Raw genomic sequence first — 25,934 nt, 5'->3', positions numbered from 1 at the left:
CACTGGCTTAGTTCTGGAAGGCATTCAGGTCGGCTTCAAAACACTGGCCAGAGAGAAACCAGATAACTCGGAGCTCCTAAAAATCAAACACCTATGCTCATCTAAAGACTTCACCAAAAGAGGAAAAAGACCACCTACAGACTGGGAAAGAATTTTCAGCTATGACATCTCCGACCAGCCCCTGATCTCTAAAATCTATATGATTCTGTCAAAACTCAACCACAAAAAGACAAACAACCCAATCAAGAAATGGGCAAAGGATATGAACACGCACTTCACTAAAGAAGATATTCAGGCAGCTAACAGATACATGAAAAAATGCTCTCGATCATTAGCCATTAGAGAAATGCAAATTAAAACTACGATGAGATTCCATCTCACTCCAACAAGACTGGCATTAATCCAAAAAACACAAAATAATAAATGTAGGAGAGGCTGCGGAGAGATTGGAACTCTCATACACTGCTGGTGGGAAGGTAAAATGGTACAACCACTTTGGAAATCTATCTGGCGTTTTCTTAAAAAGTTAGAAATAGAACTACCATACAACCCAGAAATCCCACTCCTTGGAATATACCCTAGAGAAATAAGAGCCTTCACACAAACAGATATATGCACACCCATGTTTATTGCAGCTCTGTTTACAATAGCAAAAAGCTGGAAGCAACCAAGGTGTCCATCAACAGATGAATGGATAAATAAATTGTGGTATATTCACACAATGGAATACTATGCATCGATAAAGAACAGTGACGAATCTGTGAAACATTTCATAACATGGAGGAACCTGGAAGGCATTATGCTGAGCGAAATTAGTCAGAGGCAAAAGGACAATTATTGTATAAGACCACTATTATAAGATCTTGAGAAATAGTATAAACTGAGAAGAACACATACTTTTGTGGTTACGAGGGGGGCAGGGAGGGAGGGTGGGAGAGGGTTTTTTACTGATTAATTAGTAGATAAGAACTGCTTTAGGTGAACGGAAGGACAATACTCAATACATGGAAGGTCAGCTCAACCGGACTGGACCAAAAGTAAAGAAGTTTCCGGGATAAACTGAATGCTTCAAAGGTCAGTGGAGCAAGGGCAGGGGTGGTTTGGAGACCATGGTTTAAGGGGACTTCTAAGTCAATTGGCAAAATGATTCTATTATGAAAACATTCTGCATCCCACTTTGAAATGTGGCGTCTGGGGTCTTAAATGCTAACAAGCGGCCATCTAAGATGCATCAGTTGGTCTCAACCCACCTGGATCAAAGGAGAATGGAGAACACCAAGGTCACACGGTAACTATGAGCCCAAGAGACAGAAAGGGCCACATGAACCAGAGAACTACATCATCCTGAGACCAGAAGAACTAGTTGGTGCCGGCCACAATCGATGACTGCCCTGACAGGGAGCACAACAGAGAACCCCTGAGGGAGCAGGAGATCAGTGGGATGCAGACCCCAAATTCTCATAAAAAGATCAGACTTAATGGTCTGACTGAGACTAGAGGAATCCCAGCAGTCATGGTCCCCAAACCTTCTGTTGGCCCAGGACAGGAACCATTCCTGAAGACAACTCATCAGACATGGAAGGGACTGGACAGTGGGTAGGAGAGAGATGCCAATGAAGAGTGAGCTATTTGTATCAGAAAGACCCTTGAGACTGTGTTGGCATCTCCTGTCTGGAGGGGGGATGGGAGGATAGAGAGTTGGAAGCTGGCAAAATTGTCACGAAAGGAGAGACTGGAAGGGCTGACTCATTAGGGGGAGAGCAAGTGGGAGTATGGAGTAAGGTGTATATAAACTTATATGTGACAGTCTGACTTGATTTGTAAACATTTACTTGAAGCTCAATAAAAGTTAAAAAAAAAAAAAAAAACACTGGCCAGGGTTATTATGGATGACAGATGCCCCGTACTTCCACCCTGTGGGCCAATGCAGAGTTTGTACAATTGCTAATACGTCTTACTATACTTAGATCAATGCCTTGAGCTGTTAATAGTGGAAAAGTCAATACAAAAACTAAAGGAGAAAGCCACCTAGAGGTAGATCCTGATGTCTTATGGTATTTGTTCAGTTGGTTGAGTCCAGGACCTTAGGAGGAAAGGGGAAGTCAGGGTACACAGTTAAGGGTCAGTACTGTAGGGTGGCCTCGTTCTGCTGCTTGGAGTCCTGTTGATAGTAGTCTTAATTAAATCCAGTATGAGATAAAACAAATGGATTTGTTCCCAATCCCTGTTAGTCAGATTAATCAGAGTCACTGAGTACTCATGGGAAAATTTATCAGAAGCCAAGATAATACAGAAACAAGGACAACGCTGAGTGACAACTCTCTCTGGATCTTATGTGTTCCTACACGTCTTGTGAACAAAGGTACTGATAATCTTTTATTCCAGACTACCTTTTCAAGGTCCTCTGTACAGCAAATAGACTGGGAAATTAGTAGTGTCTTCCTCCAGAGCAGAGGCCAGTTTTATTTATTGTCCATTATAATAAAGATAAGTCCCCCTCTGGGGAAAAGGTTGGGCAAGTTTGTTTGCAACTCTTTACAGAAGATTTGTTTCCTAAAGCTCAGGGTTCCTCAACTGTAACACAAGCCCACTGTGAGCACAGCACGCACCTGGGCCACTTTGTGTCACCTTGTGGGACTCTGGGGCAGGGAAAATCGATAGGAATATAAAGGTCATGCTGCTTGCTAGGTAGTAACAAAGTCCTTTCTTTCTGACTCAGGAGTCTGTCTTCTTCTAGCATCCATGAAACTGTGGCAAGCCAATTTATTAGCTTACAAACAGGGTAAAATCTCAGACCCTTCAGTTCTTGACAACCCAATTTAAGGAATGGGCAAAAGATCTGAACAGACACTTCACCAAAGAAAATAAACAGATAAACACGAAAAAATGCTCAACATAGTCACTAAAGAAACGCAAATTAAAACCGCTACACATCCAATAAAACCCAAAAAAAAACCCCAAACCCACTGCCGTCAAGTCGATTCTGACTCATAGCAACCCTAGAGGACAAAGTAGAACTGCCCCATGGAGTGTCCAAGGAGTGCCTGGTGGATTCCAACCGCCGACCTTTTGGTTAGCAGCTGTAGCACTTAACCACTATGCCACCAGGGTTTCCACGCATCCAACAGCACGGATAAAATGATAAAGACTGATTATGTCAAGTATTAGCAAGGATGTAGAGCAACTGGACTCTCATACACCGTAGGTTAGGATATAAAATGGCACAACCATTTTGGAAAACACTTTGGCAGTTTCTTAAAAGTTAAACATACATCTATTCCATTCCTAGGTATTTACTGAGAGAAACTGAAGCATATATATGTCCACACCAAGGCCCGCACATAATGTTTGTAGTCACTGTATCTGTAAAAGCCAAAAATTAGAAAAAACCGAAATGTCCATCAAATAGGCAAACAAATAAACAATTGTCATATATCTACACAATGGAACACCCACTGCTGTTGAGTCGATTTTGACTCAGTGACCCCATAAGGTTTCCAAGGCTGTAAATCTCTACGGAAGGAGACTGCCACATCTTTCTCCCACAGAGCCACTAGTGATTTTGAATCACCAACCTTTAGGTTAGCAGCCAACTGTTTTAGCCACTGCGCCACCAGGGTTCCTTTACACAATGGAATACTACTCAGCAAATAAAAGGAATTAGCTAACGGTACATTTAAAAAAAAAAGTTTTGTTTTTTTTTTACCACACATTTAGCAGTACAGATGAAATTTCAAAAATAATTATGGTGAGTGACAGAAATTAGACAAGTACATACCATATGATTAACACCTATGTAAAATTCTAAAAAACACAAAATAATCTACAGAGACAGCACATCAGTGCTTGCCTGGCGAAGGGGACAGGGGTAGTGAGAGAGAAATGGATTACAAAAGGCCGTGAGGAAATTTAGGGGGTGATGGATATGCTCATTATCTTGATCATGGTAATGGTTTCACAGGTATATGTCAAAACGCATCAAATTGAATATTTTGAATATACACAGCTTAGTATACATCAATTATACCTTGTTAAAACTGTTAAAAAAAAATAATAACTATAATCATATACCACCATATACCCATTGCTGCTGCTGCCGCTGTGTGCCACAGGGGTCAATTCTGACTCACAACCACTCTTCAGGACAGAGCAAACTGTCCCACTGGGTTTCCCAGGCTGTAATCCTTACAGGTGCAGACGGTCAGGTCTTTTCTCCTGCTGGTGGTAACCCGAACTCTTAACTACTGCACCACCCATGGCTCTCATATACCCACCCATTAGACTGCTTAAAGTAGGAGTCAACACACAGCCTTGCAAGCTATTTTCTGTACATAAACTTTTACCGGCACACAGCCACACTTGTCTATTTACATATTGCCTATGGCTGCACTGATGCTACAACAGCAGACCTGAGCAGCTGCAACAGATGTATGGCTCACAAGTGTAAAATATTATGTGGCTCTTTACGAAAATGTTTGCCAACCCCCAGCCTAAATTAAAAAAAAAAACACCTGACTAAGTGCTGGTGAGGATGTGGCAAAACTGGAACTCTCCTGCACTACAGGTGGGAATGTAAATGATACAACCACTTTTTTAAAAACTGTTTTCCAGTTATTCCACTCCTACGCAATTACTAAGAGAAATGAAAGCATATGTCTGCTCAAAGACTTATAAACAAATGTTCACAACAGCATTATTCCATTAGTAAAAAACGGGAAAACAACCTAAATGTCCATCAACTGATGACGGAGGCATAAACTGCTGTTGAAAACCCTATGGGGCAGTTCTCGCTGTACACACAAGGCCACCATTAATCAGAATCAACTCAACAGTAACTAACAACAAACCATACTATAGAATACTACTCTGCAATAAAAAGAACAAAACAGTAGTAATATCCACAACAACGCTGACAAATCTCTGTAACAATTTGGTAAGTGAAATTTAATTTATAGGAAATTCTAGACAAGCAAAACTACAGTGATAAAAATTAGATCAGTGGTTGCCTGCGGCTGGGGGGATCACTATCAACTATATATAAAGGGTTATAAGAAAACTTTGTAGGGTGATGGAAATGTCCCTATATTGTGACTGCAGTGATGGTGACACCAGTGTATATGATGACCAAATTCATCAAACTCTACACTTAAAATGGGTGAATTGCACTGTACGTAAATTATCCCCCAATAAGGCTGGGGAAGAAACATCCATAAGCAACTAAGAACACTGACTGCCATCAAGACGACTCTGACTCATAGCGACTCTACAGGACAGAGTCGAACTGCCCCATAGTTTCCAAGGAACACCTGGTGGGTTCCAACTGCCAACCTTCTGGTTAGCAGCCATAGCACTTAACCACTATGCCACCAGGGTTTCCAAGAGAGAACAGAAACCTTAAACAATGATGCAATTCTACCAAAGCAAAATAAGGCCCTAGCATTTTTTTTTCAATGTCACTGAAAAAGTGTACAGTATACTCCAAAAAAACCCTTCCATACAGCAAATGTGGTGACAGCATCTTTTGAATCTACACTGTTGCAGGAAGTAAGTTTACACAAAAATCAACTCAATATATAGTTGTCTTAACCAGTCCATTTAACCACAACTAAATTAATCTAATCCCAAATTGTTCAGCCTGTAAGATCACGTATCTTCCATTCTCAGGTCCTATAAAGCTCGTGTTACTGCTTTCTAAGAGAAAATAAGATCTTCCCTCTGATAACGGATAACTGCTCCATTAACATGAAATTAATGCCCCACACTGGAATGGTCCAATTCCACAATAACTTTCTGCTTTCGTATCAACTCCCTGTATAATCATTTTGGTATCAATAATGCAAATAACTGAACTGACATAACTGAAACCAACTCAGGACTACTGCCTAGCCACTCAGTTTAAAGAGGCTTCATTCACAGTGGTTAAGAGTTCGGCTGCTAGCCAAAAGGTCAGCAGTTCAAATCCACCAGCCACTTTTTGGAAACCCTACAGTGCAGTTCCACTCTGTCCTATAAAGTTGCTGTGAGTTGGAATAGACTCGATGGCAGTGGGTCTGGTTTTTTGGGTTCCAATTTTGAAAGAAATTAAAATATGAAAAAGATGTGCTTCTCGTAACAAAGAAGTTGTTTCTATTTTGTTTTTTCTAGCACACACACAAAAGAAGCACACGGTAAATCATAAACTACTTCTTAACCAGCTTTCTTATGTTTGTTTATTTCTGAGTAAGACCTGGTAAACTCAGATCCCTGCCGCAAACAAGCATAATTAAAGAAAAGGTGCTGTTATCTCAACTGGTGAATAGATAAGCAAAATGTGATATACATGTACAAGGGAATATTACTCAGCTATAAAGAAGAATGAAATTTTGATGCATGTCACAACATGGATCAACCTAGAGAATATTACACTGAGCAAAGTAAGTCAGACACAAAAAGACGAATGCTGTATGACGTCACTCATGTGAAATAAGCATGTAGGAACCAAAAGTAAAAAGATGCTGTCTATAAGACATACACTTCAGGTTCTGTCTACAGAAGACACACTAATTTAGATTTAAAAAAAAATAATAAGTTGAAAGTAAAAGGATGCACATGCACACACACACACATTCAAGTAGCTATACTAATATCAGACAAAATAAAACCTCAAAACAAGAACCTGTACACCAATGTTCATTGCTGCACTTTTCACAATAGCCAAAAGGTGGAAATAAGAGAAATGTCCATCAACAGATGAATGGATAAAGAAATCTGGTATATATACATCATGGAATACTACTCAGCCATAAAGAAAAATAAAGTCCTGATACATGCCACAACATGGATGAACCCTGAGAACAGCACACTGAGTAAAATAAGTCACAACTGGACAAATATTATGTGATCTCACTTACATGAAATAAGTAAATATATAGAAACCAAAGATTACTGGTTACAGGGGTGGGAGGGAGTAGGAAAAGGGGAGGTTCTGCTTAGGGAGCACAGTTGGCCCTTCCTATCTGACGGTTCCACATCTGAAAATTCAACCAACCGCGGATCAAAAATATTTGGGGAGAAAAAACTTTGTCATTATTCCCTAAACAATGCACTATAACAACTATTTATGTCGCATTTACATTGTATTAGGTATTGTAAGTAATCTAAAGATGATTTAAAGCATACAGGAGGATGTGCGTAGCTTGTATGCAAATACTACACCATTTTATCCAAGGGACTTGAGCATCCTCGGATTTTGGTATCCATGGGGGTCCCGTGGATACTAAGGGACAGACGACTGAGTTTATGTTGATGGTGGCAGAATGATATGGAAAAGGATAGCAAAAACAGCTGCATAACTTAAAAAATGTAATCAATATCATTGAATTGTACATGTAGAAATTGTTGAGATGACATGTTTTGTTACGTTTATTTTCACCTACGGCTTCAAACCAGTTCAGTCGGGTTTGACCCGCTGCTGAGAATTTGCATTTCTACCCCAGATATTCTGAATCAACTTGCAGGGCCTCAAGCCAAATTAAACTGTTCAAAGCCCTGTTTTCACCACAATAAAAAAAAAAACCTAGCAAACTGAATTTAGCAACACGTAGAAAAGGTTTATACATCGTACCAAGTGGGATTTATCCCAAGAATGCAAGGGTGGTTTAACATATAAAAATTAATCAGTGTAATACAATATATTATAGCATATTAATATCCCATGAAAGATAAAGATAATATCTCAATAGACACAGATAACCGAGTGTAAAATTAGTGGGTATAAATTAACCATGTCACCTACATTCTAGAATATACAAAACTAACTTTATCACTTAGAATTCATTTGAGTAAGTTTTTACTCTCGTTTTTTACTGATGTGCTTTGGGTTAGTCCCTGAAACTTACGAGTAACTCAAAATGCAACATACTAACACTAGAAAAAGGAGCCCTGGTGGCACAATCGCTAAAGCGCTAGGCTGCTACCAAAAGGTCAGCGGTTCCAACCCACCAGCCGCTCTGCAGTGAAAAAGATCTGGCAATCTGCTCCCGTAAAGATTACAGCCAAGAAAACCCCACGAGATAGTTCTACTCTGCCCTAAGAGTTACTGTGAGTCAGAATCAATTAAAAGGCACACACCACCAACACCACTAAAAAATTTACACATGCACACACACACCCAATGTGTGAGTGTATATAAATATTTGGATAATTCAAAATAGGTTTACTGAGCACCTACTATATGCCAGTCACTGTTCTAAACATCTTACAAGAATAAATTAAGCCTCACGACAACCTAACTACTATCATATCCAGAATACAGATGAGGGAACTGAGGTATGAAATGAAGGGAGCTGCTAAGGTCCTCAGCCAATAAATGCTCCCCCACTAACCAAAGCACATACGTAAATAAACATCATTTTTATGCGCCATTTGATGCACACAACTAAAAAAAAAAAAAAAAAACTACTTGGTTCTGATTTGCTCAAGGTAGCTAGAATCTGAACCCAAGTTTATCTTAGCTTGAAGCCAAGGCTGGGTTTGATGCTGATCAGTGAAGCTATTCATTTTTGCAATATCCACTTATCTGTGGCTTTACGGGCAGTTGGATAGTCACATTTAATTCAAAGTGCAAGTTCCTTAAGAACTTCCATGATTTAAACTCACAAAATAAAAAACTAGTTTTCAAAGAAGTAAATGAAAAACTGGAGAATGGCTCTTAGGATGCATAAATTTACAAATATTGTTTATATTTCATGCTTTTATATCTCCTAGCCTTCTTAATGGGTACACAATCCTAAATTACATCATGGTGGTGGTCTGACTTCTTAGGATCTGAAAAGTTAATTTGGGCATACATGTTTTAGTACTAGCTCCACCACTCAATAACAATCAAATGATACATTACAGGACATAAGGTATTAAATTAGAATGGTTACTCTTAAAGAAAGAAAACACTGGAGACCCCAAATCACTCAGTTTCTAGTACACATAAACACCACAGTTCATATAATAATGACAAGATGGGGAATAGTTTTGCTTACCAACCGAAGTATTCCTGCCATTAAAAAAAAAAAAAAAAGTTCCAGAATTTATATTAAAGAATTTTTATAAAGTTAGGTGCTGTTAATATTTGCATAAAATGTAAACCCACGGTATGTAAAAACTAAAATGAAATGATTGCTCATTTTCTACCTAAAAGGATTTCATGTAGCACTAGGGTTATGCATACTATGCTATCACTCACACTGTACTACAATCGTCCCGCCTTTAAAATTTTAACATAAAAGACCAAAATGCAGTAAGATGATGGAAAGGCAACACAATAATCTATGGAGGAAAATAATTTAAGATTTTAAATTACACTTATACCAATCAATCCAAGCCCTTAAACCAATGTGGACCTTAGCTGTTGCAGTTACTAGAACTTCCCTTAGCCTGCTAAATATAGCATGATGTAGAATACATATGTATTGGTTTATGTGTTTGGAAAGGGAGGGATAGGTAAACAGATCTCTAAAACAGCAGCTGCTACTACTGAGTTATTTGATTTTCTTTCCAACCTTGAAACTGAATATTTCACCTTAGACTATAAAGCCATCCTCACTGTCAGGCTTCTTCCTCAATGATTCTAAACACATCCCCAATCCTGTCTGTCTGATACCAACAGCAGAGCGACCATGCGGGCTAACTGGCATCACTGAGCATATGCTGAAGCCCATAAGCCTTGAAAGCTGACATGCTCAATCTCTCACAGGATCCAGACGCCTGCTATATTTTCCCTTGATAAAGTGGAGGAAAAGACACTAAGTAACTATAATTGTAACCATGACCAGGTAGCCCCTACCAGTCTCAAACACTTCAATGCACCACTCCTCCCACCAAGATACAGGATTTGTTTCCCTTGCTCCTTGAATCTGGGCTAGCTCTGTGACTTGCTTTGACCAAGAGAATGCCACAGTAATGATGCTGGGTGATTTCTGGGCCTTGTTCTTATAAGACCTTGCAGCTTCCTTTTTCACACTCTTGGACTCGAGCTGCCAAGCTATCATGCTGGAAAAACCATGTCGAAGAAACGGAAGCACCTCAGCAATCATCAGTGCCAACTATCAGGCAACACCTGAGCTCCCAGCTCAGCACAGCCACATGAGTGACATCAGCCAGTAACAAGTGGAGCAGAACTGCCCAGTTAAGCCCAGTCAACCAACAGAATCTTAAAAAATAATACAGTGTTGATGTTTTAGGTCACTAAGTTTGGGGACAGTTATGCAGCAATAAATAACTAATAGACCTCTGCTGTTCTTCCCAGAGAAGCCTAAAATCTGCTGGGAAAATCCTCAGCTATAACTAGTGTATAATATAGCTGGTTTCACAAACAACTGAAGACTGTATTACACGTTGATTTACTGTCCTGTGTGCTGCTTAAATTTACTTACTGTGGAACATCAGTGGGAAATTTTAACTGTTGGGAAGGCATACGGTACAATGAAGAGTTTTAGACATGGGGTCAGATTTGGGTTTAAGTCCTAGCTCTATTACTTACCATCTATATGACTCCAAACAAGTCAACCTCCTTGAGCCTCAGGTTTCTATTCTGCAAACTAGAAATAATGATCTGGCAGACAGAAGGATCAAATAAGAGCATATGTGACAGTGGGTATAAATAAATTTTTTTTTTATTGTATTATAAACCAAAAAACACACACACACACACACACACAAAACCCACTGCCATCCAGTTGATCCCGCCTCATAGGGTTTGAAAGGCTGTTAAGTCTTTACGAAGCAGACTGCCACATTTTTCTCCTGTGGAGCAGATGGTGGGTTCAGACCTCCGACCTTCTGGTTAGCAGCCAAGCACTTAGCCACTGAGGCCCCAGCGTTCCTTACTTATTATCAACAGCCAATATGTAACACTGCAGGCTTCCTGTTTTAAAAGGAACTCTTCAGAGTATATTGTATGCCTATTTGGTTCAAGAAACAATGGAACGTTACTGTATTTATCCTGAAAGGCACTCATGTTGTAATTACTATTCAGAACCTCTGAAAGGCCTGCCTGAGGAAGTAACTGTACCCAGCTGTTCTCACCTTCATTTCCCAATGAATATATACGCATGAACTCAATGAGTTTCCAAACCCCAACCTAAGCCAGTGTTACAGAATAGGTTCTACTGTTCTGTCAAATTGCCAAAGACTTTCCCCTTGAGATACTAAGTAGCAAAGAGGCCACAGACAAAACTTTCCAGAAGGTTCTCATTCAAGATTTAATCAAAAAACTGATATGCTCCACCCACAATTTATTCCCTAGCCTGCCTCCATCTGGAGGAGGGACTGCCTTCTAATAGGGTATGTATCTTCAGTATACCACTATTTTGCTACCCATGTCTCAGCTCCCTATAGGACAGCATGATCCGGTCTTAATCAGCATGCATGGACGCAACCATCCATTCACAAATGTTTATGGAACATCTACTATGTGGCAGGTACTAAGCATCAGAAAATATAAACACACCAAGTTCTTGACAGAAAAGTTTAATCTTGAACTCTGTCATCAAACTAATTAAAAACTCATTAGGAGAAATATTATCTATGGATGATTACAGTTCAATTATTTCTTATAATTTTTTCTAAATTTCATCTTTCAATTAAACCACACCAGCGAGTTGGACTAAATCATTTTGCCCCTATGTGAAACTGATTTTACCACACTGCGCTTTGGTGTCATGACAACGGCCTACACTGAGGGTCATTATAAGAAAGAGCATCAGCAGGCCATTACAGTAACAATAGTTCACATTTAGAACACTACATGCCAGATACTACACTTAGCATTTTTTACACGCATTTAAAAGATCCTATATGTTCTCATTTTATAACCATGAATAACATATCTGACTACTTTTTTCTCTTCAACTACTCTTCTTTTCATTGTACTGGGTGTGAAAGAACTCAGGTTAGCCCATCTGGCAAGTAAACAGACCTAAATGGTACGCATTTTTGCTACCTTATTTCTAACTTCACCGTTATCTCCTTGCCCCAACCTGGTCTATTTATTTTATCTTCACCGATTTCCTCACTTTATTTTAAAGCAGTACTACATTAATCTTTGTAACCAAAAAACCAAGCCAATTGTCGTCAATTTCGACTCACAGTAACTCTACAGGACAGTAGAACTGCCCCATGGGGTTTCCAAGGAGCAGTTGGTGAATTTGAACTGCCGAGCTTTTGGTTAGCAGCCATAGCTCTTAATCACTATGCCAACAGGGTTCTCAAATCCTTCAAGTAAGACTTCGTAGAAACGATCAACTTAAATCCAACAAAAAGGTTTACAGGGATGCAGAGTACTACTCCTTAAAAGCTGTTAGGAGATTCTGCCTAGTCCTCATTTTATTAGATACAAAAGAAGCTACTTTACTTACTCTTATGACAGTTTTCACTTAAGAGCACGAAATCACGTGTGAGTGAAAGAATAATCAGTATCCAGAAGAATTTTTATAGATGCTTAAATATTCTTAATTCCAAAACGTCAGTTCTTCACTGCATGGTGAAAATGACTAAATATGGCTATATGCACTTTACTAAAGGAATAAAGTAATTACCTGACTTCAAGGGCTTTAATGGCTTCTAGCATTTGTAGAAATTCTGCTGCTTTCCACACATCATTGGCTTCCTCTTCTCCTTGTATCATTAACTTTGCTGTATACGTGAACTCAATTAAATGACGAAAGGCCATCTTACTGACACCTGTAAAGAAGATACGCATTAACACTCATTCACACTGATTCAAAGCTTTTAACGCTCAGCAAAGACAAAGCTCAGTGCTTTTATTTTTCAAAGATTTCCTGGCAGAATTCTCACTAATAGTACAGTAATATCGTAGCGAAGTTCCAGCGCTAACAAACTAAGGCTTTTTCCAAAGGCTTTTACACAACAGTAAGATCTATCACCCAAATATATTTGTTGGTTAAGTATTACATGTCAAATATGCTATGTTTCCTGCCAGGCAGACTGCAGCTGTGTCAGTCTAGTGTCAAAATCCTCAGTGGTTCTCCAGAGCTGAGTAAATCAGGTGCAGTACCTCTCTGCCTTTATTTCAAGACCCCTTCACATTATTTTTCTATTTACCACCATTTTGCCTCTCAAATTTTAAACTACATCATAACCAAATTATTTATTATTCCTCAAACCTTGGACTTTCTAACAGCTTCCCTGCCTCTCCTTTCTGAATGCTTAAACCACTTTACATCTGGTTGTACAAATCCTATCATTTTTGAAGTCTCCACTATAATGCCACATCTTCAAGAAACATTTACTACTTCCTCCAGGCTGCGCTCTGTACCTGTCCTATTACAATTCGTGGACTCCTCTTGAGGAAAATTATTTTTTCTCTTTAAGTTCACCTCATAGTACTCAACACTGTGCTTCATGAAAAGCAGGTACACAAAGTAGGAATAAATGGGAAAATTACAGAATGCTGCCCCCTTGAGCTTCTTCCTAAGCATTGCTGTCAGGGCAAAGAGGTTAAGTGTAAGAAATCGGTTGCCCTTGAGTCAATTACAACTCACAGGGACCCTATAGGACAGAGCAGAACTGCCCCACAAAAGGTTGGCCTGTGGAGTTTGCTCACCTTTTGATCAGCAGCCCAATACTAAACCACTGCACTCACTACCAGGGCTCCAAGACATATCTCAGAGCCCTGGTGGCACAGTGGTTAAGAGCTCAGGCTGCTAACCAAGAGGTCAGTAGTTCGAATCCACCAGCCACTCCTTGGGAAGCTGTCCTGTAAGAGCACCGTGAGTAGGAATCAACTTGACCGCAAGAGATGTATATCTATATGAACCCAGGTGCTTCCTACGTGGCTGGCCCAACACTGTCCTAGGAAAATCTCAGTGGCCTGACTAGCTAACATGAAACAAACTCATTAACACCTGCCCAGGTAAGCAAAGCAGTGGTAGATGATGCATGGTTTCAAAAATATTTTACTCTCTATCAGAACTAATTTGGGAACTTATAAATCTCAGTCCATTTTCTCATCAACAGGAGTGTGCAGAAGGATACAACTTTTTTAAGAGAGTCTCTAAGAAAAATGTTAATATGAATACCTTAACCTGAATCTTCACCCTGACAGCAATGCTTAGAAAGATGCAAAAGGGAGCAGCATTCTGGAATTTCTCCAGTCTTGGCAAATTCCCAAATTGATGGAAAACTCCTACTTACAAAAATGAATGAACATGGACTTGGATGTTCTGTCCTCAATACTTGGGGATAAAGTTTCTGGACATGACAGTAAAGCAGCTATTAGAGAGAAACTAGGAGCTTACTGACCTGTGGTTTCAGGAGGGGGAGGAAAAAAATGCATTTAGAAAATTGTAGGTTCAGAATAGGAGGAGGCTATGTGTTCTGAGCAAGGCAATATCTGTTGAAGGTTTTATGTGGTGTAAAACCAAGTCACAGAGCTGAGCTGAGATGCAACTGGCTTTAAGGACAATTTTGATTGGAAGCCAAGGGTGAACCTATGGTTCTAATCAAAGGTAAGTCACCAGGGACCCAGAAAACAGAGATAATAGTTTACACTCATAGAGCATATTACAATTTAAAGTTTTTTTTTACACACGTCATTTGCTTTCACAAAACACTATAAGGCAATGGTTCTCAACACTGGCTGCACACTGGAAGCATACCAGGGCAGTCCTGCTCTAGAAATCTTTTGAGAATTTTGTTAAAAATAGATTGATTCAGTAGGTCTGATTCAGTCGCTTGAGGGTCTACAGTCCTAACAAGCTCCCAGGTGATACCCATGCTACTGATCCTTGGACCACACCTCAGATAACAAGATCCCTCGCTGGTGTAAACGGTTAACGTGCTCGGCTGCTAACCAAAAGTTTAGAGGTTCAAGTCTACCCACAGGCACCTCTGAAGAAAGGCCTGGCAACCTACTTCCGAAAGAATCAGCCACTAAAAACCCTATGGAGCACAGTTCTACTCTGACACACATAGGGTGTCACACAAAGATGCTGTGAGTTGGAGTCCACTCCACAGCAACTGGTTCAGGAAATTCATAAACACAGAGGCCTGGATTCTACCTTACGAAGACTGCTTTAATTATCTGGAGATGCAGCCTATTGGTATTTGAAAAAGCTCCCCTGGTAATCCTAATGTGCAGCTAAAGATAAGAACCACTGCTACAAGTCATTATCCGTATTTTACAGATTGTTCCAGTTCTGGCTAAAATGAATAAAGCACATTCCACCCCATGTCACCCATTAATTACATCTAAAAACTCTAGACAGAATACATAAAACAAATATGTGAGACTCTGAAAAATACACAGAAGCAAGCACACTGGGGAGAGAAAACCCCTGCATTTTCCTTCTCTCGTCCCTGCCTCAAGGCGAGCCCCAGTTCTGATGCTGCACACCTGCGGCTGGCCGCAGCTGCAGCAGGCACCCACACTCTAACAAAGTCCTTCTCTCTGACTGAAGAACTGAAGAGTGTGGAAGGAATTCCTTTTATTTTTTCTCTCCCTTCCTTCTCTTGCCACTTCATTCAGGAGATGGACCCCGCTGCAGGAAGTGTACAACAGCATAGGGAGGCTAAAACTCCAGCCTTCTAGCCAGAGGACCAGGAAAAGCTGTGCAGAGGAAATCATGGAGAGGAGGGAGCTGCAGAAAGGGATCCTCTAAATCTGTGTAGGCAGGCTCAGGCTCACCACCTGGGCTGCATGAACGTAGAACTGACCCAAAGCAGCACAGCAAAGACTCTGAGAATTGCACTGTGGAGTCTATCACCACTCCAGGTTTTGAAAACTAATAAACTGGCATCGGATCCATAGCCAGAAGGCAGTCTGAACCTAACTAGGTTGACTGCCTGCTAAAAGAAACAAAACTGCAGTATTCTCCGGAGGATTTCAACAACAACCAGAGACTCATAATACTCAAAATATCCATGAAACACTCAGTTACCCGACATATTTTACAGATTAAAAAAAAAAAAGGAAGCCAAGATGTCCACGGTCACAAACCTGACAAATAGTAAAGATAGTACAAAAACTCAGGCTTTGTAATTACACGCCCAGTACTTTCTCTACTGCCGAGCGACCTATCCAGATAGTATAGTAATCCTAAAGTGAAGGGCTTAAGAAGACAGAGCCAAAATGATTCTTTAAACCTGGGTCTAGCAAAAAAAAAAAAAACATTTTCACATTTTCCTTTCTTGTCTGTATATACTTGAATACTGAAGGTCTGTGTATGCTGTTGATGTAATTAAGGACATAGCAGGTCAGAAGTACTGAAAGATACAACAGCAAACCCCAAATCAGGCAGTCTTTGGTAAAGAAGACTCTACTTTTCCAGGTGTTTCAGTCATTCTCAAGGGGGAGGGTCTTCTCCCCCCACCCACCCCAGAACATTAGGCAACAGTTGGAAGACATTTTTGATTGTTAAAAGTGGGGAAGTGCTATTAGCATCTAGTTGGTAGAGAGCAGGCCTGCTGCTAAACATCCTAAAACACACAAGACAGCGCTTGTCAACAAACAGCCTAAAATGTCAACAGTGTTGTGGTTGAGAAATCCTGAGTGACTGCTGATGGAAACTTGCTCAAGGGCTTCATTTTAGTGTCTGTGGGAGGAAAGCAGGCATTTCATTAAAAAATGATAAGCTACATAGATTTCAATTAAGTACATTATCAGCCTTCAACTGTAAATTCGTATAACTCTAATTTGAATCCAGACTAACTGCAAGCAACTGTGAGTCACTGGGAAACACATAAATAAGAGATGGCCCCTGACTTCAAGGAGTTTACCACTGTCTACTAAGAAGTTATCTACATGAGAAAATTCCAAAACAACAGAAAAATATAACCGTCTTCTTTATTACTGTAATCTTGTCAACAACTTCAGTAGGTAATCATAAAAGCCTCCTTCTTTAATGACACAAAATCAACCAAGCACATGAGCTGATTAAGCTGTATGGATCACTTAATCAGTGATGTTGTTTTTAGATGCCTTCTAGTCAGTTCCGATTCATAGCGACCCTATGTACAACAGAACAAAACACCGTCCAGTCCTTCCTCTGCCATCCTCACCGTTGTTGCTATGCTTTAGCCCACTGCTGGGGCCACTGTGTCAATCCATTTTGTTAATAGTCTTTCTCTTTTTCACCAACCCTCTACTCTACCAAGCATGATGTCCTTCTATTATCAGTGATAACCAAAACACCAAACCCATTGCTCTCGAGTCGATTCCAACCCAAAGCAACCCTATAGGACAGAGTAGAACTGTCCCACAGGGTTTCCAAGAAGCAGCTGGTGGATTCAAACTGCCAACCTTCTGGTTTGCAGCCATAGCTCTTAATCACTGGGCCACCAAGGCTCCTCTAATCACCAAGAGCAACTGTAATTTTAAATTGTCATATTATTCTTCATTTCAGATGGGCATATAGTGGCCTCCTTTCAGCAGTTCCTTGGAAACACCCTTATTTTAATGCCCCAAAGTCCTTAGCCCTCTTCTCACTCTATAAATCTATTCACATACTTTCATCCACTCAAGTCCAAGCACCATTTATATTGATGCGTTTTAAGTCTATAAGCCTTGATCTGGAAACGCTGGTGGCATAGTGGTTAAGAGTTACTGCTGCTAATCAAAAGGCCAGCAGTTCAAATCGACCAGGCGCTCCTTGGAAACCCTATGGGGCAGTCCTACTCTGTCCCATAGGGTCACTATGAGTCAGAACTGACTCGGCAACAACAGAATGAATGGAAAAGCCTAGATCTTTCCTGAGCTTTAAGGCCCATGGGTCCAAACTACCTGCTGGACATCCTAAGCTTATGTCCCACTGATAACCTCAAATTTAACATAGCCAAAGCTCATCTCGTTATTGTTTCCTTACCAGCCTGCTTTTCTCCCCGTATTTAAAATCTAATGACACCATCATCTAACTTGTCACCCAATGTAGAAACCTGGAAGTCATCCTCTTAACTTCCCCCAATGCAGTAATCAAGTTCTTTCAATTCTATCTCCCTATCTACTCTCGAATTCATCACCACAATCAAATCCTCAGCCTTCGTTTCTCATCAAGACTAACTTTCTCTTCTCTACCTTCAGTAAAATCTTTCCTTTACATCAGTTTATTTGCTTTTTTTAACTACCAGGTATGGATTCGGGGAGTTTTGAAGAGGCCACAGAAGTAGGGGTAGAGAAATCAAGCAGGCCTGTGCCTCTCATCCCCATTTCAAGCTGGGAAGCTCCACTTTCATCTGTTTAACATCCTGGACATTCTTATATTTCATTTAAGCCAAGTTTGACAATCACTGCTCTACATTGCTGCCAGTGAACTACGATTCTCGAACTGATTATGTCATCCTTAACTCGTCCCTTCAATGTTTATATTTATTCAAAATTGTAAAAAACCTAAATGTTCACTAGTGGAAGTGCAGATTAAATAAATTAAGGCCTATCCACTCCTTAGAACACTATGCAGCCATTAAAAATTTTATTTTTTATAGACATGTTCATGTTCTACCACTGAGTTTTGAAAAATGTATGTTATAGTGCTATTAGGCTTGCATTTTTTTTAAAAATACAAACTTTACATCAAATTTTATGTATAGAAAAAGCATGAAAAAATATATACACAAAAACATTAGCAGTAATTTCAGGGTGGTTAAGATTATAGATCTTTATTTTCTTCTTTTGTTTATTTGCATGTGCTAATTTGTCTACAGCAGCGGTTCTTAACTAGGGTGGTGCACCCCTTCCTCCCCAGGAACATTTGGCAATGTCTGCAGACCATTTTGATTATCATGACTAGGACGATGTTACTAGCATCTAGTGTATCTAAGCCAGGGATGTTGCTGAACCCCCTAGAATGCACAGGACAGCCTGCCCCTCACAATAATTATCAAGCCCAAAATGTCAGTAGTGCCAAGAATGAAAAACTTGCAAGCATATTTTATTTACTTTTGAAAATAAAAAGCTCAAACTCCTTATCATAGGGTATTAAGACCCTCTGTGTACTTCGTGGGAGTCCCTGGGTAGTGCAAACGGTTAACACACTCACCACTAACCAAAAGTTCGAGCCGATCCAGAAATACCTGGGAAAAGCCTAATAATCTACTTCTAAAAAACCAGCCTTTGAAAGTCCTATGGAGCACAGTTCTACTGTAACACAGAATCGCCACGAGACAAAGCCAATTCAATGCCAACTGATTTTTTTTAGCTGTCTACATTGTGACTCACCTTTTGCTATATACACTCTTAAAACCTATGATCTTACTTCCCCAAGTTTGTTGGGCACTTTTATACCCCAATGCTTTTCACTCAAGTTGTCTCCTTCCTTTACCAGCAATGTTTACCCCAGCCTGAGCTACTTATTTTTAGACTTTAAGATTCTGCTAAAAACTCAACTCCTCTTTGAAATTTTTTCTATCTAAAGTAGACTACTTATTGTCCATCCTCAGACATACCGTTCCACAATAACACCCTCTATAACACTTTCTGCTCCCTTTTCTTTACCTGTTGCTTATCCCCTAGTAAACTGGAAGTTCTTTAAGGAATGTGTAATTCATCGATTCATCTCCTGGGTCTAGCACAATACATAATATACAATAGATATTCCATATGATAAATAGCCTCCATTTATTGAGCTTTTACTTTGTGCCAAGCAGTATGTGAGACACTCTGCATGCACTATTTTCAATTAATCATTAGAAGCATATTAACACACTTTTAGGATGAGAAAGCAAATAAGCAATTCAAGTAAAGGAACCTGCCTAGACTCATACACTTAGTAAGCCTCTGCTGAATGAATAAAAAAAAATGAATGGACCCTATAAATGGTAGCTATTATTACAAAAAGGTCAACCAAGTACAAAAATTAGGGCAGTACCTAGTGGCTGACCCCTCCCATCCTAGACATTCAATAATCACTAGAAGGTCCTCTGAATGCTACTTCAGTTCATCTTTCCTAGCCCTTTCCACATTATGGCAACCCATTTCACATTCTGGATCTCAACTGTACCTGTGCTAGTACCTCACTACTTTCGCTGGTACAAAGGCCTCTAATGTAACTTGTACCATCCCCACCAGTATGAAACATAAGCCCACTGAACATAGCTGACAATTCACTTCCAAAACATGGTTTTCAAAAGACAGTGACCGGTGGTTTCAGCAATGGAAAAGGCCTCAGATCAAATAAAACTCCTTTAAGAGACCAATATCCACCATCTAATTTAAGTTTTTTCCTGGCAGATCATCTTACCAAGCACTTTAGTGAAAAGTAAGAATTCTCAAGTGCCAAAAGAACAATTTATCTAGTCACTTAATAGGAACTACTGATGCCTGCTTCCCATGGTGTCTTGCAAATTTAACTGTTTAAACCTTCTTCATTGGTTATAATGTTTACTCAAGTGTTGCATTTAAAAGAAGTATTTACCTTCTATCTCCACCAAAGGTTCCTGAGTAAATTCCTGAAAGAATTTGTAGAAGAACTTACTGCAAGCGGCCAAAACAGCCTTGTGGGCCTTAAAATGGTGCCCTAAGAAAAAAAAGAAAAACAATCACAAAAGGCAAGTGTAAAACCATAAACAAGTTAAAAAAAAAAAACAAAACTATATAAAGTAACATGTTTTTCTTTATAATGTAAATATATAAACACAAATTACTGGAAACATAAATTGAACTAAAATCAATATTCTTGGCAGCTATTTTGGCAAATTTTAATCTCTGTTAGACAGGAAGCAGTAATCTTCCTCAAACGCCTTACTAACTCAGTTTAATAAAGGCCAGTTTATTGCACTTCAGGAGATAAGGTGCTTCACACCACTGAAAAGAAGCACTTTCTGTTACTTTCAATGAGGGAGTAAAAGGCATATCCTATTAACTTGAAACTGCTAAATATAAAAGTTACATACCACTTCGAAAGAGAGAAAAAAAAACCATAGAATAATCACAGACTTGGATGTGTCTGCTCTGGAAAACATTTTAATATGCCTAATATTTGCAAGTCCAATCTACAGCAGACCTATAATAAAGAAAAGTTTTCCTTGAGAAGCCTATGTTCACTAAACAGCTAGATTTTCACCTCCTTTATATTTACAATCCCTGAGAAAGACTAATAGAGACTCTATTTTATTTTGGGGGCTCCCAAAGGGGAGCAACTGCTGCAAAAAAGAATCTGTCACATTCTCCCTCCAAGACCATTTGAGAAACCAGCAACGAATCAACACTTCCCAAATGCTTCCTGTGAGAGACTTCTCAAGAGAAGCTTATCAACTGAAGATTATTAACCAAAAAAAGAAAAAAAATAGAGAAATCTTCCCTATTCCTAAGGCATCAGCTTGTGCTCGTGTGCAATGAGACCAAACTTCAAGGGGCTGCAAGAACTTAAAAAGCAATGAACGCCAGACTGTGCTAAAAGCGTGACTGGCCGAACAGCTTGGGGAGCACGGTCTCCATGGCGGACACAGGCAAGTGCCCCCTGGTCCCTACGCACACCCTCCGCGGACTTTTGGAAGAGACCCCATAGCGGGTGAATAAAAGGTGGGTGAAGGAAGGGAAAAACTGAAGCCACAAAATCGTTCCTCTGCCCACCACCCTACCCACCGTCGACAATCAGGGTGATGTCAGTAAACCGGTCCTGCTCTCGCTGTTCATTCAATCGGTCCAGGATCATTTTATGATGTTCAGGGAACTCCTGAAGGCATTCCATCGTCTCTTCAGCCTCCATGGCCGTCGGGTTGCTCTACAAAAGAGGAGCATGATAATGTACACCCATGAGCTCGGACTGAGGCACAACAAATCCCCTAACACATAAAACAACAAAAAACAAAACCCCAGCAACGTGAAAAGAAGGGGGGAGGGTAAGGCAAGAGGAGAGGAAGGCGAGGGGAGAAAGAAAGGCTAGCCGGGTGGCCGCCGCGCGTTGGGGGCCGGAGCCGCGGCCGCGGGACTCCCAGCCTGACCTAATTGGAGTCGGGAGACGCGAGCTGGAGCGGGGTGGGCGCAGCGCCGGAGGCTCCGGGTGCCAGGGCGCGCAAGTCCGGCAGGGGAGGGGATCCGACAGCAGCGGCGGCCCGCTAACGGCCCGCCAAACCCTCCCGCCCGGCCCGGGCTACCGCCGCCCAGAGACCCGGTCCGGCCCGCGGCCCACAACGACTCCCGGGTCGCCTCTCCCTCCCCCGCCCTCCCTCTTCTCCCCCGCCCCGACCGGGCCGGCACTCACTCAAGGAAGGAGGAGCGGCCCGGGCCTGCGCGTCACTTACGTCGCCGTCCTGCGTCACCGCGTCAAACTCCGGCTGACGCGGACGCCTTCCGAGCGCCGACCAAGGAAGAAGCAGGCTACGCCCCCGCTCTTCCCTCCTAGGGCTGGGGCGGAGCGAGCCAAGGATTTGGCGCCCGCCGAGGGCGAGACCGCGCGCTTTGGGAAGAACCTATTCGACTGCGGTGGGGTTAGGCCTATTCAAGGCCTGGCTGGGCAAGGCGAGCCTAAATCGCAGCTCTTCCACTTCCCAAACCTCCCCGCAGACTGGCGCTCCAGACGCTCAGATTAAACTCGCTAGCCGTTCCCAGCGTGCTTTAATTCCGCGGCTTCCCCAGCCCCGCCCCGCCCCGCCCCGCCCTCTTTCCTCCCAAGCCATAGGTCGGCCCGCCTTACCTAGCTCCAGGCCCTCCCACTCTCCTTGCTTTCCCCTAAATCCTTTACTTCCCTGCTTTCCCTTCCCGGGGCGTAAGTCGCCCCACACCTTTCCGTACCCCTAGGCCGCGGCTCGCCCTCCATTTTCCCTGCGAGAGCCTCGGTGTTCCGTCCGCTCGCGTCCAGCCGGCGCACGAGCGCTGCGACTGCCACGGGGGCGAGCACGTTCCGGCCACCCAGGATCTTCCTCCCCTGTGCCCGCCCCTGGCGCGCCGGGCGGGCCGCACGTGTTTGCTATGCTCGGAAACCTGGATCAGCTCGGAATTATTTACACTTGATGCTATTATTACAGTCCCTCCTCACAGAGACCCAAATCAAAAAACCAAACCTGTTGCCGTCGAGTCAGTTCCGACTCATAGAGGCCGGTGATCCATAATCGCATGCATGTGACTGACTCATTCATTCAAACGAAGAAATGCTTCCTGAGGATAATATGGTACTTGAGATTTACTTATTCTCTTCTCTCAAGTAACTTGGGAATGGGGTTTAGGCAAAAACACAAATAGCTACATGCAAGGGTGAGTGTAGTCCTTGTAGCCGATAGTCATTGAGAGCCAACAATGTGCTAGGCACTGTGTAAAGGGCTGGGGAATACAACTGTGAACAAAACACATGTAGTGCCTGCCCTCAGAATCTGTCTGATAGAGTAGATAGACATTTGAATAGTAATCACCTGGGTATTGACTGCCCAGTGTTATGAGAAGCTAAGAACAAGGTAATCTAGGGGTCAAAGAAAGCCAGTGACCTAAGAGAAGCAAAATAAAGTTTGAGTGTTCCACCCAAGGGTGCAGCACATGCAAAGGTGTTAAGATTAAAGCATTCCAGAAGGAGAAAGCATGATGCTGGGTCAGACCTATGGGGGGCCTTGTAAGCCATGTTAAAGGTGTTAGACTTTCTTTTAATACTTAGGGCTCTGAACAAGGTCTAGCAGGGTGATGACAGCATAAGATTAAAAAAAGTAACAGTTAAGAGGTCGGCTGTCTGCTGCTAACTGAAAGGTTGGCAGTTCAAACCCACCCAGCTGCCCTGCTGGAAGAAAGACAAGCTCTGGTAAACATTACGATTTTGAAAACCCTGTGGAGCAGTTTTACTGTGTCGTATGGGGTCGCCAGGAGTGAAAATTCACTCCACAGCACCTAACAACACAACAGCCCTGTCTTAGTCATCTAGTGCTTCTATAACAGAAATACCACAAGTGAATATCTTTTAAAAACAGACGTTTATTCTCTCACAGTCTAGTAGGCTAGAAGCCCCAACTCAGGGTGTCAGCTCCAGGGGAAGGCTTTCTTTCTGGTAGTTCTAGGGGAAGGTTCTTATCACCAATCTTCCCTGGTAGAGGAGCTTTTCAGCGCAAGGACCCTAGGTCCAAAGGACTTGCTATTCTCCCAGCACTTGTTTCTTGGTGGTGTGAGGTCCCCTATGTGTCTCTTTTCACTTCTCTCTTTCATATCTCAAAAGAGATTTGCTTAAAACACAACCTAATCTTATAAACTGAGTCCTGCATCATTACCATAACTGCTGCCAATCCCACCTCATCAATATCATAGACATAGTATTTACAACACATAGGAGAATCATATCAGATGACAAAATGGTGGACAATCACAATACTGGGAATCCTGGCCTAGCCAAATTGATACACATATTTTGGGGGACACAATTCAATCCATGGGAAGCCCCAATATGGAAAATGGATTAAATGGGACAACAGTCAAGGAATAGTGAGGCTCCTAGCAATCTAGGTAAGACCATGGCGGCAGATACGACATAGAGAGCTAGATGGATTCTGGAGATAGAATTAACAGGGCTTGCTGATTCAATGCCTCTAAAGCATGTTGTAAGTACTAAATATATATTGCTGGATGTAATCATAACAAGGGAGAAGGAATAGTCAAGGATAGTTCCTAAATTTCTGGCTTGAGCCTGTGGATTGGTGGTATCGTATATCAAAACAGGGAATGCAACTGCGGGAGCTGGCTAAGGAGAGATGAAAGGAATAGGAGGGATAATTTCAACAAGACAGCAAAGTGGAGATGTCAAAGAGGCACTTAGATCTATGGGTCTGTATATTACTTGCCTTGTCCCTAAAGCATTTGAGTTTGGACTCCTGATCGAAATGGAAGAGGGTGTAAGACTTTAGCCCTGAGAAGCATTACGTAATGTTTATGGATTGAGAAGAAAAGGAAGAACCTGTAAGGACTGAGTATAGCAGCTAGAGAGATAGAAGGAAAACCAGAAGAGGGTGACATCAACGAGGCAATGAAATAAAAGTGTTTTAAAAGAAAGGGTGTGATCAGCAGTGGTAAAGGCTGCCAAGTAGACGAGCTAAATAGTAGGAATGGTCCATTAGATTTAGCATTGTAGATGCCTTTGACAGAAGAATTAGCAATAACCGTTTTAGTGGAGTTCTGGTGGAAAGAGTAGGGAAGTGAACAGTCCATATCCAAGCAAGTTAAGGTATAATTAGGTAAAGAAATTGAGATGGCCAATGTATAACTCTCACTTAAAAATGAAAGGAGAGGTGGGGCTAAGATGACGGAGTAGTCAGATGCTTCCTGTGGTCCCTCTTACAACAAAGACAGAAAAAAACAAGTGAATCTTTTGTATACGACAATCTAGGAGCCCTAACATCAAAGACAAAGTTGCGGGGTCAGAAGGAGTGGCAGGGGGAGAGAGAGACAGTTCAGAAGCAGCAAGGATTTGCTAGATCTGACCTGGCTGGCACCCTGGAGGCTGGATCAGCGGGCATGTGCGTGCTAAAGCAAACGGTAGAACTCTGGACTCATTTTCCACACCGGAAGAAACCCTGTGGTGGAGAGTCTCCTCAAGCCTCCAGAACGAGGAAGAAACAATGCTGAATCTGCGAAAGTTAAGTGCAAGTGTCTAACCTACCCCGGGATCAAAAAAACCCTTCCCCCTTCTGGGACGTACCTCTCTCCCATTTACTCACCCCCTCCCTGCTCTGCTCCAGTCCTGGTCGAGCTTCAGCAATTGCCACACCCCCTGGGTTGGAAGTGGGACCCATTTTGTGTCCTGAACCATTCTCCCAGCTTTGGAAATGGAACAGACTAACGAACAGGCAAAAATAATCTGCCAGCTCCCCTAAGTTGGGAACTCAGGTCAGGCACAGCCCCTTTGCCTAGGCACAGGCATAAGGGGTACACATAATTTGAATGCCTTTCACACGTGCCTACACCTGTGTGGATCCATTTCAACAGCATAGGCCCTCATTAACACAGTACAACAGGGGATATACCTGAAGCCTATTTTCAACTG

General features: G+C 41.6%; 1 protein-coding gene across 5 annotated transcripts in view; it reads right to left on the bottom strand.

Moving 5' to 3' along the window:
* ZNF131 (zinc finger protein 131) overlaps window positions 1-22,822 on the bottom strand; it is a 41,440-nt gene extending 18,618 nt beyond the window's left edge. Inside the window, exons 1-4 of one of the 5 annotated variants that reach the window (XM_064271699.1) lie at window positions 22,718-22,822; window positions 21,569-21,707; window positions 20,400-20,501; window positions 12,570-12,714 (exon numbers count right to left, since the gene is read on the bottom strand). In XM_064271699.1, coding sequence (XP_064127769.1) covers window positions 12,570-12,714; window positions 20,400-20,501; window positions 21,569-21,692 — 371 coding nt within the window. In that variant the 5' untranslated portion in view covers window positions 21,693-21,707; window positions 22,718-22,822. The other 4 variants (XM_064271710.1, XM_064271702.1, XM_064271708.1 and 1 more) reach the window with 4 other exon arrangements.
* Between the last annotated feature and the right edge of the window lie 3,112 nt (window positions 22,823-25,934).

Source organism: Loxodonta africana, chromosome 2 (assembly GCF_030014295.1).
Source record: "Loxodonta africana isolate mLoxAfr1 chromosome 2, mLoxAfr1.hap2, whole genome shotgun sequence".
NCBI classification, from domain to species: domain Eukaryota; kingdom Metazoa; phylum Chordata; class Mammalia; order Proboscidea; family Elephantidae; genus Loxodonta; species Loxodonta africana.
The sequence above is the reverse complement of the archived record's forward strand: the minus strand, read 5'-3'. Positions and strand labels throughout refer to the sequence as shown.